This window comes from Chionomys nivalis, chromosome 22 (assembly GCF_950005125.1).
Source record: "Chionomys nivalis chromosome 22, mChiNiv1.1, whole genome shotgun sequence".
Taxonomy (NCBI): domain Eukaryota; kingdom Metazoa; phylum Chordata; class Mammalia; order Rodentia; family Cricetidae; genus Chionomys; species Chionomys nivalis.
In genome coordinates this window covers 49,847,254-49,862,861 of record NC_080107.1, presented here as the reverse complement: position 1 = coordinate 49,862,861, position 15,608 = coordinate 49,847,254, and the positions used below count along the sequence as shown (strand labels likewise).

At 46.5% G+C, this 15,608-nt stretch overlaps 1 protein-coding gene across 1 annotated transcript; it reads right to left on the bottom strand.

The window, feature by feature from the left end:
* Positions 1-4,552: 4,552 nt before the first annotated feature.
* On the bottom strand, positions 4,553-6,969 carry B3galt9 (beta-1,3-galactosyltransferase 9). The gene is given in 9 exon segments (XM_057754624.1): positions 4,553-4,791; positions 4,794-4,824; positions 4,962-5,106; positions 5,108-5,261; positions 5,264-5,498; positions 5,500-5,573; positions 5,757-5,909; positions 5,912-5,930; positions 6,964-6,969. Coding segments are annotated over 9 exon segments (1,056 nt in total).
* Between the last annotated feature and the right edge of the window lie 8,639 nt (positions 6,970-15,608).

Genomic DNA, 15,608 nt, shown 5'->3' with positions numbered 1-15,608 from the left:
TTCTCAATCTGCTTCTGTGCTTTCTTTTCAGATGTTAATAAGAGCTGTACATTACTATTTTGCATTTAATAAGCAAGTGTGTGTGAGAGTGTGACTTTCACAAACTAAAACAGCCCGGAGAAGGCTTAAGGACACAACAAACACTGACAAAATGGCCAGGTGTAAAGACAGCATAGGCTTAGACGCATGGCTTGCCTCTGGGGTGACCAACAGCCGTATCTGCCCGTGAAACCCCAAAGACCGGGGGGGGGGGGGTTGGCACATCTCTCAAACCTCTACAACTGGTCCACAGACCCTCTTGGAGTTCATACTCCCACCTCCACCACCAGTGAGCAGCCCTGTACTCCACATTGCTGAGAAATGCTGTATATGCCCCATTCCTGATCCTAATCCCAAGGTTCCACAGCCCTGTGTTTAGGAAACAGACTTAGAGTGCACCCCATGGTGGGGTGAGCAGCAGCTCTGCACTGCTCCGTGCCATCCGTGGTGGGGTGAGCAACAGCTCTCTTCTGAGACCTCTCTGCACTGCTCCGTGCACACTCAGGGTGACATGCACCCCGTGGTGGAGTGAGCAGCAGCTCTCTTCTGAGACCTCTCTGCACTGCTCCGTGCTCGCCTGCAGGGTGCCGTTTCCCAGGCACGCTGTCACCTGTCTCCTTTCCATCATGATAAGCGGTCTAGGAAGCACTCCATCTGTCCCCTTGCTGCTGCAGTTTATACACTTGACCGTTTGGAACCCAGGCCCAGCCAAACAGTGTGAATGAAGTGTTTTTGAGCTGCATAGAGCCTTGCCCCTCAAGATATAGACATATCTAATGAAGAAGCTATTTCCCTTCAAGGCCTACACGAATATGTCACCCTGACTGCAGGGTACGAGAGCTTTGATCCAAGGAGCAACCTTAGTGATTGAACTTTCATGATACTCCTTCACAGAAACATCCTTGGCTTGTCGGTATCACCCCACCGTCCGGGAGGAATAACCACTGCATCTCACCTTCCTGCATCTGAACTTGCCTGAGGTGCTCAAGTATCCCACTAGATGGGGGATGAAGTCAGTGCTGCACTGCTTCCCACCCACCAGAAGCCATGCCGCAACTGTGCCCCACCATACCCGGGCATGGCTGCCATGGCAGTTCAAGTCACAGGCCTGCACCACTGCTGTGTCCTGACACTCCGAGATGTGCATCACCACTAAGCAGCTCACTGCATGCCATGCTCAAGCCGCCACTGTCCTTGTTGACTTCAGAACCCAAACTGCAACTGTGTTCCACTACCTAGCATCTGCAGCTGTTGTATAGCAGTTTTGATGAGGCTGACGTTCTCCATCCTACAGGGAAGCTCTCTTAAGCAGGGAAGTAAAACAGTCTCAGGAAATCCTTAAAACTGAGCAGATTCACTAAGCCCCCTTCCCCTCCCAGAATAAGAGTCCTCCTCAGACAGGACAACCAGGGAGAGATTTAGCCCAACAAAATGACTAGAAAAGGACACTCCTACCTGTTGAGGTGCCTGCAGGCTGGGGTGGGCTTTGATGTTGTAGCTGTCTGAGTCATTCCTGCTCTTGTATGTAACCCCTTGCCCATATTCCTCTAACTCCAGTAACACGCATTGGTTCACCAAGCTGCACTTTGGTGGTGTCTATACTTGGGTCTGTTGTGTGCTCTCTATCTGGGGTAAGTAGAGGTGTGTGTAGTGTCTTCCCAGAAAGAGTTTTGTCACACAACAGCGTCTCTGGAACACATTCCTCCCTGGGCCATGATGCTCAGCACCAGATTCACAGTGGTATCTTTGTCCCGTGGGTCTGAGCCGCTGTGGAATTGCCTAGAATGACAGCCCTTGGCGTGGTGGGAAAGTGTGTATCCACCCATGCCTGAGAGTGGACCTGTTCGCATGCCACAGGAGCTCAGCTGTCCAGTGGGACACGAAGCCCTGGAACACAGTGAAACCAGGCTCAGCACCGTCAGGGGCCCTCTCAGGTAGGTCAGTCCTGTGAAAACTTAGAACAGGGCTGACCCCTGAGTCCTTTCACCAAGAGCCCTAAAACCTGTCTTGCCACAGAAACATGGACCCCAGGCCACTAAAGCACCCACAGCCATTGATGACATTGACTCCAGCCAAAGCTCTACAGAAGCAGCCCTGGTAGATATTGTAGAATTAGGAGAAAACACCCCATCATCTAGTAAGAGATTAATGATCAAAATAGATGAGAAAAAAATTAATTAAAAGTGGGGAAAATAGGGTGGGTGGTGATGGCACACACCTTCAATCCCAGCACTCGGGAGGCAGATGGATCTCTGTGAGTTCGATGCCAGCCTGGTCTACGTAGCAAGTTCTAAGACAGACTCCAAAGTTACACAGAGAAACCCTATCTATCTCAAGAAAAAAAAAATGGAGAAAACGTGTGAACTACAATAGCAAGAATCTGAGAAACTGATTTTTTTTGTTTTTCAATACAGGGTTTCTCCGTGTAGTCCTGGCTGCCCTGGAAATCACTCTGTAGATCAGGCTAGCTTCAGACTCAGAGGTCTGCCTCTGCCTCTGCCTCCTGAGTGCTGGGATTAAAGGCGTGTGCCACCACCACCTAAGCCAGCAAGAAACAATTCAAAACCAAGCAAAAAAAAAAAAATCAATTGACATTTCTCAAGGAAGATATGTAAATGGCCAATAGAGCTGGCACAGTGATGTCATCTGGTAGTAGCGGCTACTCAGAGGTGGAGGTAGTTAACCCAGGAATTCAAGACCAACCAGGGGAGCTGGCCCCAATGGCATGGGCCTAGGAGAGCTGACTCTGTCCCTCACCTGAGCCCCGCCCTACATCTTGGGCCTTGGGTTGGCCCACCCTAACATCTACCCCATCTCTGACCTGTGAAGGGACTGGTCCTGTGGAAGAATAACCGCAGGACCTCCATGACTCGGCAACAGCTGGATAGCGGAGAGGCGCTTCAGAGAGGGTCCAGTGATGATCCCTTATGGCATAGGCCTTGAGCTGGACCAATAGCTCATTGCAATGAGCACTTTGTGGATGGGGCTGATTGGACAAAAGGATTTCTTGTGTGACACACAGCAGCACCCAAAGCCACTAGGATGGATGAAGATGTTGGAAAGACAGAGAAGTGAGGTGTTTTTTGTTTTGTTTTTTAATTGACTTGGGGGGGTTCTTTTGGGAGAAAGCATCAAGGGTGAGGGGAGGATATGGAGGGGCTGTGAGGTGAGTGGAATTGGGGTGCATGATGTGAAATTCCCAAAGAATCAATAAAAAATAAATAAAATAAAAAATTTAAAAAATGTTTAAAGAAAGGAAAGAAGGAAGAAAGAGAAAATATCATTTGCACCAACATGTAGGAACGAGAGGACACCATAGCAAGTGAAATAAGCCAAGCTCAAAAGACAGAACCACATTATTATTCACACAGGCAGTGTTAAAAATGCCAAACTCAGGGGAATAATGATTTCTAGATTCACAGGGTTCTTAGTCAAACAATATCGGTCTGATAGAAATAAGTTCAGGATTGGGGCTGAGAGATGACTCAGTGGTTAAAAGCACTGGCTGCACTTCCAGAGGATCTGGGTTCAATTCCCCGCACCTACATGGCAGCTCACAATTGTTTCTGACTCCAGTTCCAGAGGATCTGACACCTTCATACCAATGTACATACAATAAAAGAAATAAGTTCAGGAAATCTATTATATTTCACAATAATTATAGTTAAGATAGATAGATAGACGGTAGATCATATATATGGTACACACACATACACACATATGAAAACTGCTAGGAATATACATTTTAAGTGTTTTTACCACAAAAAGTATATAAGGGAACATATGTTAAATAATGGATTTAGGCATTGCATAATGTACTACACTATTTTTGACTCATATGGGCCAGTGAGATGGCTCAGTGGGTAAGGGTGATTTCTGTGAAGTCTAATGATTCGAGTTCCATTCCTAGACTGCACATGTTGGAAGGAGAGAACTGACTCCTCTTGTTCTTTGTCCTGTGACCTCTATACACTCCCTGTGACACATATACATACACATGCATATGTACACACACGAATAAAATAAATGTAATTTTTTAAATGTGTATCACTGCACACCACAATATATGTTGTAATGAAATTTAATGTTCTCTCTTTTCTGAAAGATTTTATTTTGAAAAGAATCACACCATACTAATCTAAATGTCTTAAAACAACAAAAAGGAGACATCAAGATTGAGTGCATCAGAGCACTAAGAACATTTTGTGGTTTTGCTAGGCGTGAATAGAGATTCAGAGCTGCTACATGACATGGGGACAAAGAGTTGCTTCCTACACTGAGCCAACAGCAATTTAAAAACAAGTGAATATGGGGTTGGAGAGATGGCTCAGTGGTTAAGAGCATTGCTTGCTCTTCCAAAGGTCCTGAGTTCAATTCCCAGCAACCACATGGTGGCTCACAACCATCTGTAATAAGGTCTGGTGCCCTCTTCTGGCATGCAGGCATACACACAGATAGAATATTGTATACATAACAAATAAATAAATATTTAAAAAAAAAAAACAAGTGAATACTACCCGCCAAAGTGCACAGCATTGCCTTGTGCAATCCCCACGTGAAAACGGCTAAAGCCGTTGAGGCATGTCAGAAGTTTGCAGGAAATGAGCCCATAGTAAGTCTCAAACAGTGAACATGCTTTCCCATCATTCATATCTCTCCATGCCAGGGAAGTTTCAGCATCTGTAGCTTCTGAGGATGTAAAGATGAACTTGAACTTGTAGCAACATCTGTTTTATACAATGTGTCTCTTCTTGAGCTATGGATGGGTATAAGACCACCGGACTTCTCCAAAGCTACAGAGAAACCCTGTCTCGAAAAAAACAAACAACAACAACAACAAAAAAAAGACCAACGGACTTACCACAAATCCTAGGTCTACGAGCTAGTTCCAGGACAGACTCCAAAGCTACAGAGAAAAAAACAAAACAAAACAAAACAAAACAAAACAAACAAAAAAACAAAAAACAAAAAAAACCCCACACACATGTCTGAGCCATGTCTTGGGGCACTGTAAAGGCCTCACCACTGCAGCAGCCAGGGTACTCACCAAGAGGGACAAATTCTTGGCTGGGGATCTCTGTTAGGATTATCCTGGTGAGTAACACTTCCTACATAGATACCTTCTAGATGTTCTTTTAGACTGAGTAGATAGTCCACCAAGCCTGGTTGGTGGATAAACATCTTTTCATCAGCTTTGAGTATGAGGGCATTAGGACAAAAGACACAGCTCACTGCGTCATTAAGATGCTCTTCAGGGTCTGGTTTTCAGAACTGTCCAAGAAGATCCCTTCAGTTACGTCGTTATTCTCCTGAGACTCGATGTCTGTCTCTTCCTGCGTAGTTACCAGAGCAAACAGTGTAAAGACTGGGTAGCCTTGGACACTGGTCACACTACCCCAGGTTTTCCTGATGCGCTCCCTTCTTGCTCCACTCCCTGGGCTACTGAAGATAGAAAGAGCAGAAAGATGGCTTCCCATTACATGCCTCCAGCTGGCTCAAAACATAGTCCGTGGCCGGGCGGTGGTGGCGCACGCCTTTAATCCCAGCACTTGGGAGGCAGAGGCAAGCGGATCTCTGTGAGTTCGAGACCAGCCTGGTCTACAAGAGCTAGTTCCAGGACAGGCTCCAAAACCACAGAGAAACCCTGTCTCGAAAAACCAAAAAAAAAAACAAAAACAAAAAAAAACAAAAAAAACCATAGTCCGTGGAGGGAGTACTTCTTATGAATCCCATGTTGGGTTTTCTTGCCTTGTTCTTAATTTCAAGAATTTTCATATCGACATGAGGCAAAGAATGTAAAAAGTATTCTTCCACAAAGTTAGCTCCAAAGAGCAAGGCGTGAAATACTATGACATTAAACAAAATGAAACCCGAAGTCTGCAGAACGTCACCTAAGAAGAAAGGTGGTTACGAGCCTTTAAGTTTCATTCCAGTCGGTCCCTGTTTATTCCTCCCACCAGCCTGAAGGGGCTTCTCACAGTACTTAGCAGTACATTCTATTTTAAATGTTTATTATTACTTCTACTAGATTGCAGTCTCCCAGGTCACAAGCATTATGTGTCTCTCTTCTCCAGCATTTGCCAGAAAATGGACACTGAGCACAATGTTAGCAGTTTACTTCCTTGTTTGGGTGGAAGTTTATACACACACACACACACACACACACATAATTATAAACTAGATACTGTATGATACACTGAAGATACAAAGAAGGATCAGGCACAGCTATATTGATGCCACATATCGAGTGACATAATCATTTAATCATTGTGATTAAAACCTACAGGAGACATACATACAACTCTTCCTTGAATGGAAGCCCTTGGATCAGTTTCCTCTCTGATTACAAAGGGCTTCTGGCATGTGTGTGGATGTGGACAGATTCCTACTATCTGCAGGGAGCATTCTCTTCAGAGACCTAGGTGGACCTGTGCCAAGTTTATTCCATCTCATTCAGAGAGAGGGACAGTGCCCACCGGGAAGGGAGCGTGCGGAATTGTAACGACCAGGAACCTTTAAAGGACTCAGAACTGTGTTAGAGCCTGCTCTTAGGAAGTGGCTTAGGTAAGCTACCTCTCAGTGGGCCTTTGCTGAGTGTCAGCCCCGGGCTGGGCACTTCATACTTACTGCACTTAGCCACAGTGACACCCCTTTGGGTAGATTAACTTCCAAATCCAGATGAGCACCTGAGAGGTTTAATAATTTGCCTAAGAGCGCACTGTGGGAAAGGGATTGAGAGAGGCTCCAGTTCTGAACTTGGATCTGCCAGTGCCTAAAGTTCACTGTGACTACTGAGGACCTCTGACCCCAGAACCTGCAGTGACAAACAGCACTCCTTGTCATTTTTCTCAGTGCTAACAATTCACATGGAGAACGGTCGATTCCAACAGCTATCAAATGCTTCGGAGATGATCCGAAACTTACCTGCATGTTGTCTGTGAGCAATCTCGGGGCTTTGGAAATTATTAAGTTCACATGCCAAGTTCTGCGCAAGAGAATGCCGGGCTAAGCACAGCCTGCAGGCAATTGTAGTAAAACACCTTGAGCCTCAGACTTTAAGGATAAGGCTTCTTCCCAATCACCCTGAGCTTCTGTCCCAGAATACTGGGCACCTGCATAGGACAGGCTAACATGTCCTTATCGTGTTATGACTGGATAGAATCCAGAACAAAAGAGGAAAAGCAAGACTTGATGTGTTCACCCTGTGCGTCTCATGGAACAGACTCCTTATAGTCATGATGTACTCCAGGTAAAATACGTGTGGAAGTTCAAAGAACCCTTCACCCACTTCACCCACACCATGATTGCACAGCATCCCCTCCCAAAGAGAAAAATAATGTGTGGGTGTCTCTTGAGAATAATGCCTAATCCCCAGTACATTATAAAACCACTCTGAACTTTGAGAAATATATGCCCATATTTTTTCTCCCCAAAGAAACATTATATATTCAATGTGTCTCATTGAGAGAGATTCTGAATTCCTGCTTTAAGTTATAATTTTTGTGTTGTTGTTGTTGTTGTTTTGCTTTTTCGAGACAGGGTTTCTCTGTGGTTTTGGAGCCTGTCCTGGAACTAGCTCTTGTAGACCAGGCTGATCTCGAACTCACAGAGATCCGCCTGCCTCTGCCTCCCAAGTGCTGGGATTAAAGGCGTACGCCACCACCGCCCGGCTCTGCTTTAAATGATGTACGACATTTACTAAATCATAAGAAATCCTGCTGAGTGGTGGTGGCTCATGCCCTTAATCCCAATACTTGAGAGGCAGAGGCTAGTGGATCTCTGAGTTCGAGGTCAGCCTAGACTATAGAGTGAGTTCCAGGACAGCCAGGGATAGACAGAGGAACCCTGTCTTGAAAAACAGAAGAAGAAGAAGAAGAAGAAGAAGAAGAAGAAGAAGAAGAAGAAGGAGAAGGAGAAGGAGAAGGAGAAGGAGAAGGAGAAGGAGAAGGAGAAGGAGAAGGAGAAGGAGAAGGAGAAGGAGAGGGGGAGAAGGAGGGGGAGGGGGAGGGGGAGGGGGAGGGGGAGGAGGAAGAAGAGGAGGAGGAGGAGGAGGAGGAGGAGGAAGAAGAAGAAGAAGAAGAAGAAGAAGAAGAAGAAGAAGAAGAAGAAGAAGAAGAAGAAGAAGAAGAAGAAGGGGGAGGAGGAGGAGGAGGAGGAGGAGGAAGAGGAAGAAGAAGAAGAAGAAGAAGAAGAAGAAGAAGAAGAAGAAGAAGAAGAAGAAGAAGAAGAAGAAGAAGAAGAAGAAGAAGAAGAAGAGATCAGAATCAGATGTGGTGGTGCACGACTTTAATCTCAGCACTTGAGAGGCAGAGGCAGGTGGATCTTTCAAATGGAGACCAGACTCATCTACAGAACTAGTTCCCCAGGACAGTCAGGGATATAGAGAAACACTGTATCAAAAACAAACACAAACAAACAAAAGTGTAAGTCCTTAGGGAAATAAAGGGAACTAGAACAGTCAAGAAAACAGATTTTGTGTGAGTACTCCGTAATGAAACCGTATTTTGTGTAGTAATTCAAAAAATAAGTTAAAAAAAAGAGCCGGGCGATGGTGGCACACGCCTTTAATCCCAGCACTCGGGAGGCAGAGGCAGGCGCATCTCTGTGAGTTCGAGATAAGCCTGGTCTACAGAGCTAGTTCCAGGACAGGCTCCAAAGCCACAGAGAAACCCTGTCTGGAAAAACCAAAAAACAAAAAGAAAGAAAACCACTGGACAATGAAAAGGAACTATGGCACACACACATACACACACACACACACAGAGACATACACACACACAGACACAGACGCACACAAGCAGGCCCTTAAAGTTGTGTGTGTTCTCTTAACAACTATCATTCAGTCTTGGGGATTTTTACCAAGTGGGAAAATCTAACTTGAAAATCCAAATTAAAAGGAGTTTTGACATGTACTGAATCTAACAATTAAATGTGTCTTATATTATGTTTTTGCAAAATTATCTTTTTGTAATTTTCTTTTTCTTAATTTTGCTCCCAGATCTTCTCTGGGCCTCAAATTTAGAGTGAAATTTTTTCTTTTTCTATGAGAAGGCCAAGTATTATTACCTCTGGGTAAATTCCTTTTGAAATTTGCAGTTTGGTTTATCAAACATCTGCCTGGTGGAAGCTGAGACCAGTACAGCAAACAGATGTTGGTACATGGCTTTCCTTCCAGCCTCCCTTTCATAAAGGTTGTCAGATCTGTGTGTTCATCTCCTTCTCAGTTTCACAGAACACTCTCATCAATCAGTCTCTGATGTAGCTGTTGACTGTGTCTTCCTGTTGCCTGTCAGATCAAAGTTGCTCTCTTGGGATCTGGTTTTGAGGACCACACACTTGGCTTCCACCACTAAGGACTATTTCCAACACTTGACATGCTCCCAAAGCACCAGGCATGCGAAATCTTCCTGTACTCTACTGCAAACTGCATATGTGACTCTGTGTCCAGACTGTGTGCTGCATCTGTCTGTACAGTAGGGAATTGTTCTGTCCAGCATGGTAGTTTTCATCCACATGTGGCTACATAAATGTAAACTAACTGAAACATACTAGGTGTATTTCAAGTGTCCAAAACAAGAGTCTAGTGACCACATTATTCGAGGGAACCAAGAGGACATCTTTGTCATTGCTGGGGTCTCATTGGTGCTCTTGGGTATGTGTGCCCACGAGTGCAGTGCCCACGAGAGCAGTGCCCACGAGTGTGGTGCCCCTGAGTGCAGCTTATGGAGCCCAGGCAGGTGCAGGGGCATAGTTGGTGTTCTGAAGTTGATTTGTGCTTAAATCCTATGACAGTTAGTGACTAACTGTAGGCAGGATAACCAAATCATCTCTAACTATAGGGATAATAATGGTAACTACCTTATAAAGTTGTAAGAATTTAAATAATAGCATATATAGTGTCTTTAGAAAAATGCACGACTGTAGCTGATTGCCCCAGCTCCTGAGAGTACAACCATTCAGGGCTGTATGTGTAATGCTGAAAGTAAAATGCTGTGGATCCCGAGTGGCTGCAGCGGGACATGAGACCATGCTGTAGGTCCCCAAGCCGGAGAAGGGGAGCAGGCCCCAGAGCAGCCAGTCCTAGGCAGGGACAGCGCAGTTCCACGAGTGGGTGCAGCAGACCACAAGGAGAGACAGACAGATGTGCACTCCACGAGACCACGCCGCAGGTCTCCAAAGGTGGCTGCTCCTGGGCAGAGAGCCATGCGGCAGGCAAGAGACAGAGACATGGCTAGGCACACCATGCAGAGTGAGGTTGGATATTTATTTAATGGGTTATAGAAGGGAAGGGGGAGAAAGAGAAGTGGAGAAAGAGAGATAGGAAGAGAAGGGGTGAAGGGGAGAAATGGGGAGAATGAAGAGAGGTAGAAGCTGCCTCTTCGGGGAGAGATGGAAAAGGAAGGGAAGAGACTCAGGCTGCAAGCAGGAAGGAAGATCTGCCTGCCTCAGTGGACGGGGAGGGAATAGGCAGGGCTTGTCTCTTAAAGAGACAGGACAGATCACTACATTCCCATCTCTTTTTTATAATAAAAAGACAGGAGGTTAGGCAACACAGGTGAAAGGAATTGGGGCAGCAGATCCTAAAAGATTTTTTTTTCCTTAACTTTGTCCTCTGTTCTGCCAATACCTTAAACAGGTGTAAGAGACACCATACCACAAACACCAGACAGAAACAAAGAGACCAGCCGGGCGGTGGTGGCGCATGCCTTTAATCCCAGCACTTGGGAGGCAAAGGCAGGTGGATCTCTGTGAGTTCGAGACCAGCCTGGTCTACAAGAGCTAGTTCCAGGACAGGCTCCAAAACCACAGAGAAACCCTGTCTCGAAAAACCAAAAGAAAAAAAAAAAAGAAACAAAGAGACCAGCTTTGCCAGGATGTGACCAGGACCCAGCCTTCTCAGGTTCCCCTCCCCACCACCAAGATGATGCCCACAAATAAGTAGGAAGCAGTATTGAGAATCTGCCAAGAATTCAAGAGTCTCTCTCCTGAAGAGGCAGCCTCCTTCCCCCTTCTCTCTCTCTCTGCTCTTCTCCTTCTCTCCCCTTCCCTTCCATAACCCACTAAATAAATATCCAGTCTCACTCTGCATGGTGTGCCTATCCATATCTCTGTCTCTCGCCTGCTGTGTGGCTCCCTGCCCAGGACCAGCTGCCTTCAGAGACCTGTGGCATGGTCTCATGGAATACCCATCTATCTGTCTCTCCTTGTGGCTGGCTGCAGCCACTCGGGAAACTGCACCATCGCTGCCTGGGACTGGCTGCTCTCGGGACTGCTGTTTGCTTGGACCTGCAGTGTTTTTGCAGCCGCTGGGAATCCACACCATTTTACTTTTACCATTACAGTATGAAGCAGTTTGTAGCAGACTGTTTAGTTAGGGGCTTCACCCCAGCCCCCTGGGATCCATCTTGAAATGTTGGGTGGAAAGTTCCATTTCAAAGCTCCCTCCCCTGGGAGTTGCCTCAGTCCAAACTCCGCCAAAAGGTAACCCCTCCTCCAGGAGGGTCAAGACTACTCCCACAGGATATTTAAACTGTCCCCCAGAGAATGAACACGTGGTCTCCTGGTTTTCTGTGGTCTGTTTCCCTCTCCATGTTTTCCCCGGATGGGGGTGGGACACCGAGGAGCGCTGCCATTCATTAAATCTGGGCTCTCTTCTAGTTTGGTCTGATCTGGTTTGATTTGGATTATTGCGTAGGTGGAAAGGTTTGTCGTCCAAGGAAAAATACTTAACACAGACTTCTGGCTATCTCAAGTATTCGTGGACTTAGATGACCTAGTGACCATTCCTTCTGGTGGCCTAGAAGCTCCTCTGACTGCAGTGACTGGTCTTAAAGGAAAAGGCTGTAATTGGCCCAAACACAAACTTCCATAACTGCACCTGATACAGACCTTTCTCTCTCTCTCATCCGGGAGACAATCTCTGTGCCCTCTACCCTCATGTTGCAATATTAAGCCTAGTAAAAGGCTCTTCTCACCAGTGATCTCACCAACTTTCAGTAGTGTGGGCTGAGCTGGAGACAGCGGAGAAGATGCAGAGAAGGGACGATGATGGAGGCAGGAAAACCAGCCACGATAGCAAGAGCCTACTGGTTTGGTTTTCGTTGTTGTTTTTGTTTTGTTTTTGTTTTTGAGTTTTTTTTTTCCTTTCATTTTTTTGAGACAAGATTTCTCTGTGTAGTTTGGAGCCTATCCGGGCTGGCCTCAAACTCACTGAGATCCGTCTGCCTCTGCCTCCCGAGTGCTGGGGTTAAAGGTGTGCGCCACCACCACCTGGTGAGTCTAGATTTTTTTTTTTTTTTTTTTTTTTTGGTTTTTTGAGACAGGGTTTCTCTGTGGTTTTGGAGCCTGTCCTGGAACTAGCTCTTGTAGACCAGGCTGGTGATCCGCCTGCCTCTGCCTCCCAAGTGTTGGGATTAAAGGCGTGCGCCACCACTGCCCGGCGAGTCTAGATGTTTTTTTTTTGTTTGTTTGTTTTTTTGTTTTTTTTTTAATATTTATTTATTATGTGTACAGCATTCCTTCCATGTGTGCCCGCAAGCCAGAAGGGGGCGCCAGGTCTCATTATAGATGGCTGTGAGCCACCATGTGGTTGCTGGGAATTGAACTCAGGACCTCTGGAAGAGCAGTCAGTGCTCTTAACCACTGAGCCATCTCTCCAGCCCGAGTCTAGATGTTTTAAAAGCCAAAGTTAACCTGTAAATCCCACTTGCCCTGGAATGCTGGACACTCGGGAATTAACGAGCCATGTTTTCACTCCCCTAAACACATCTGTTTGCATCTGATGAGCTTCAGTGGATGTGGGCAGGAGCTATGTAGGTAGACAATATGGTAGGATATATGCTTGCCCCTGATTGGACCTAATGGGAAATATGGTGGCCTTGTGGGGGGTTTTGCCCTTTTAAGACTCGCAAAAAGTGACTCGTGGCCATGGGAACCTTCGAATGGACCTGACCAGAGTCCAACATTCTGGCCAGTATTAAAGCTTCAAATCTGACTCAAAATCGAGAAACTGGTTTTTCTCTTGTGAATTTCAGGTTCAACACCATCAGCACGTGTTAAAACCTAAAAAGCGGCAAGCTGCTTGACAGCTGAAGGAGTAGCAGCAGAGGCATTTCAGAGTGATCAGGAAAGGGAAAAGGACACAAGGAACAGCTGGCAAGAGAGGGCAGAGAACTTTTCAGCTTCTGCCAGGGCAGCTGCCTGCCTCGGCTGCCAAAGCACTTGCTTCATCATCTGCGACCAGGTACGTTCCTTCGTCAGCTAGGCGACATGCACACCCTTCAGAAGTGCCACTAGCACAGCCCTCTGTCTCTTGTCTTACTCCCCTCTTTGCTCTTCTTTCCTCTCTTACCCCTCTCGCTCCCGTCCTGCCTCTTCCTCAAGTCTCTCTGTCTGCCTCTCTCGTGTCCCCACTCGGATACAGACTTTCACCCTCCCCCTCCCACAATAAACTCTCTCACTAACTCTGGCTCCTGGTGTTTGCTTAGTGGCATACCTTGTCAGGGCCTGCCAAAACGTGCCCATTTCCCCTCTTAGTCCTTTCAGAGCGGAAGGACTGGCGTTTGTATTAACTGAGAAGGAAGGAACTGCAGGTGCTGTTTGCCATCTCCACCCCACCCCCACGTAGACTTGGAACTCCTGATTCTCTTGCTCCTGACTCTCAAGTGCTGGGATTATGCACATGGACCACTACCCCAACTTGGCTGTCAAGTCTTTAAAGCTAAGGTTCTCAGGCACTGTGGGCTAAAAGAGCTACAACACTGTCAGGTATTAAGGGGGAAGGAATTACCACTTCCTGGATCCACACAAGAGTTACAGGTCCAGATATTCAAGGCCTGTGTTTGAAGGTCTGGAATGAGGTATCCCAAGATCAAATTCTCAGCATAAGAAAAATGTATTTGCTCCAGAGGGACAAAGGGCAGGGGATAAGAAACAAAGACAGGAGATAGAGGATGAGGGACAAGGGGAAGGGAACAGAGTGGGGGGAGATATTTGCCCTGGAGGGAGAAAGGCCTGCCTCTGGAAAGAGGGGACAGGAGTGGCTTGTAAGCAAATGGCAGTTTATAAAGGAACACCCCATGTTAGGAGGAGTTGATTTGTTTCAATTGGACATATTAATTAGGGTAGCCAAAACAGGACTTTTTATTGCTGGACTTTAATACTGTGATAGCTAGACCTTGGTAGTCAGCCTCGGGAGGAGAAAGTGGCCAAATAAGGGAATACCTTGGTGGCTAGCTTTAGGAATATAACCTAGCAGTGTAGCAAGGCAGAGAAAATGAGGAAAGGACAGGCCTGCCAGTCATGTTCGCCATGCCCAGGCCTACTGGAGCCCTTCATGTGTAAAGATTGTTGATCACCCCTCCTCGTGGTCATCCTGCCTCCATGTTGCTAAACAGCAAGGGAAACAAAAGCTTTCATAAAAAATCCAGGCAGTGGTAGCACCCCTTTAATCCCAGCACTTAGGAGGAAGAGGCAGGCAGGTCTTAGTTCAAGGACAGCTTGGTCTACAGAGGGAGTTCCAGGACAGCCAGATTCACAGAGAATCGCTGTCTCAAAAACAAAAACAAAAACCAACAAGAACAAAAAACTCTCACACTGCAGCATTGGGAGAGCTTCTCCTTAGGATGACTTCTAGTTGGAGAAAGCAAAAGGATTTGAGCCAGCTGATAAATTGTTAATCCCGCCAATAGAGAATAAAACACTATGGCCCAGAATCAAGTTTCACAAGGGTTTAAGAAGGAAAACCCGTAACTCATTGCATTTCCCATTAGGTGCAATCAGGGGCAAGCATACATCCTGTCGTATTTCCTGCCTATGTACCTCCTGCTCACATGTGACCGAGCACAGCCGGTGCAGACGGGTCCAACACACTTGTTTGTTTAGGGGAGTGAAAGCGTGGCTCCTTATCTCCCATAAACAGCAGCCTCCAGCATTTCAGGAACTATCTGTCCTTGGGCAAGGGGCTTGCAAATCAGAGGAATTTTGTTTCATGGATCCCTAAGGCATAGTAATTAAAACTTAAAATGTAACTTTGACTCTCACAAAGTAACTTAAGTGTTACAGAGAATGGCCATCTCTGTGGTTGAGTAATCACAGTTTGAGCAGAGTACTTCGTGTTTCGTTTCCACAGCCTTTGCCTCTTTCCGCATAGTTTGCCTAGTAGTTTATGCTGTCTTTCGCCCACGACTAGATGTAGACCTCGCGCCGATAGGTATTTGTTCATCTGTGCCAGAACCATATTTGGGATGTATCAAGTGTTAATGGGTTGTTTGAATTTAGATACATCTCAATTGGGAGCCTGAGCCCCCTCTCTCCGGTGAAAAACAAGGGTCGATGAGGAACATAAGCACTCCCTACAAATCTGGAAAGTCGCCTTGAAACGAAGCTTTAGTCCAGGATCACTAGGTGTAAGCGCAGACAGGTGGTACCGGCTGTATCCCGCCCCTTTCCCCAGCCCCGGCCATTCTTTTCCACCTTCCCGGTGGGCAGCGGACGGAAGTATCGGCGCTTCCGCCAGGCGCTGGCGCTCGGTGCCGGAGGGACGCGCGGAGATGACGCAAGCAGCACCG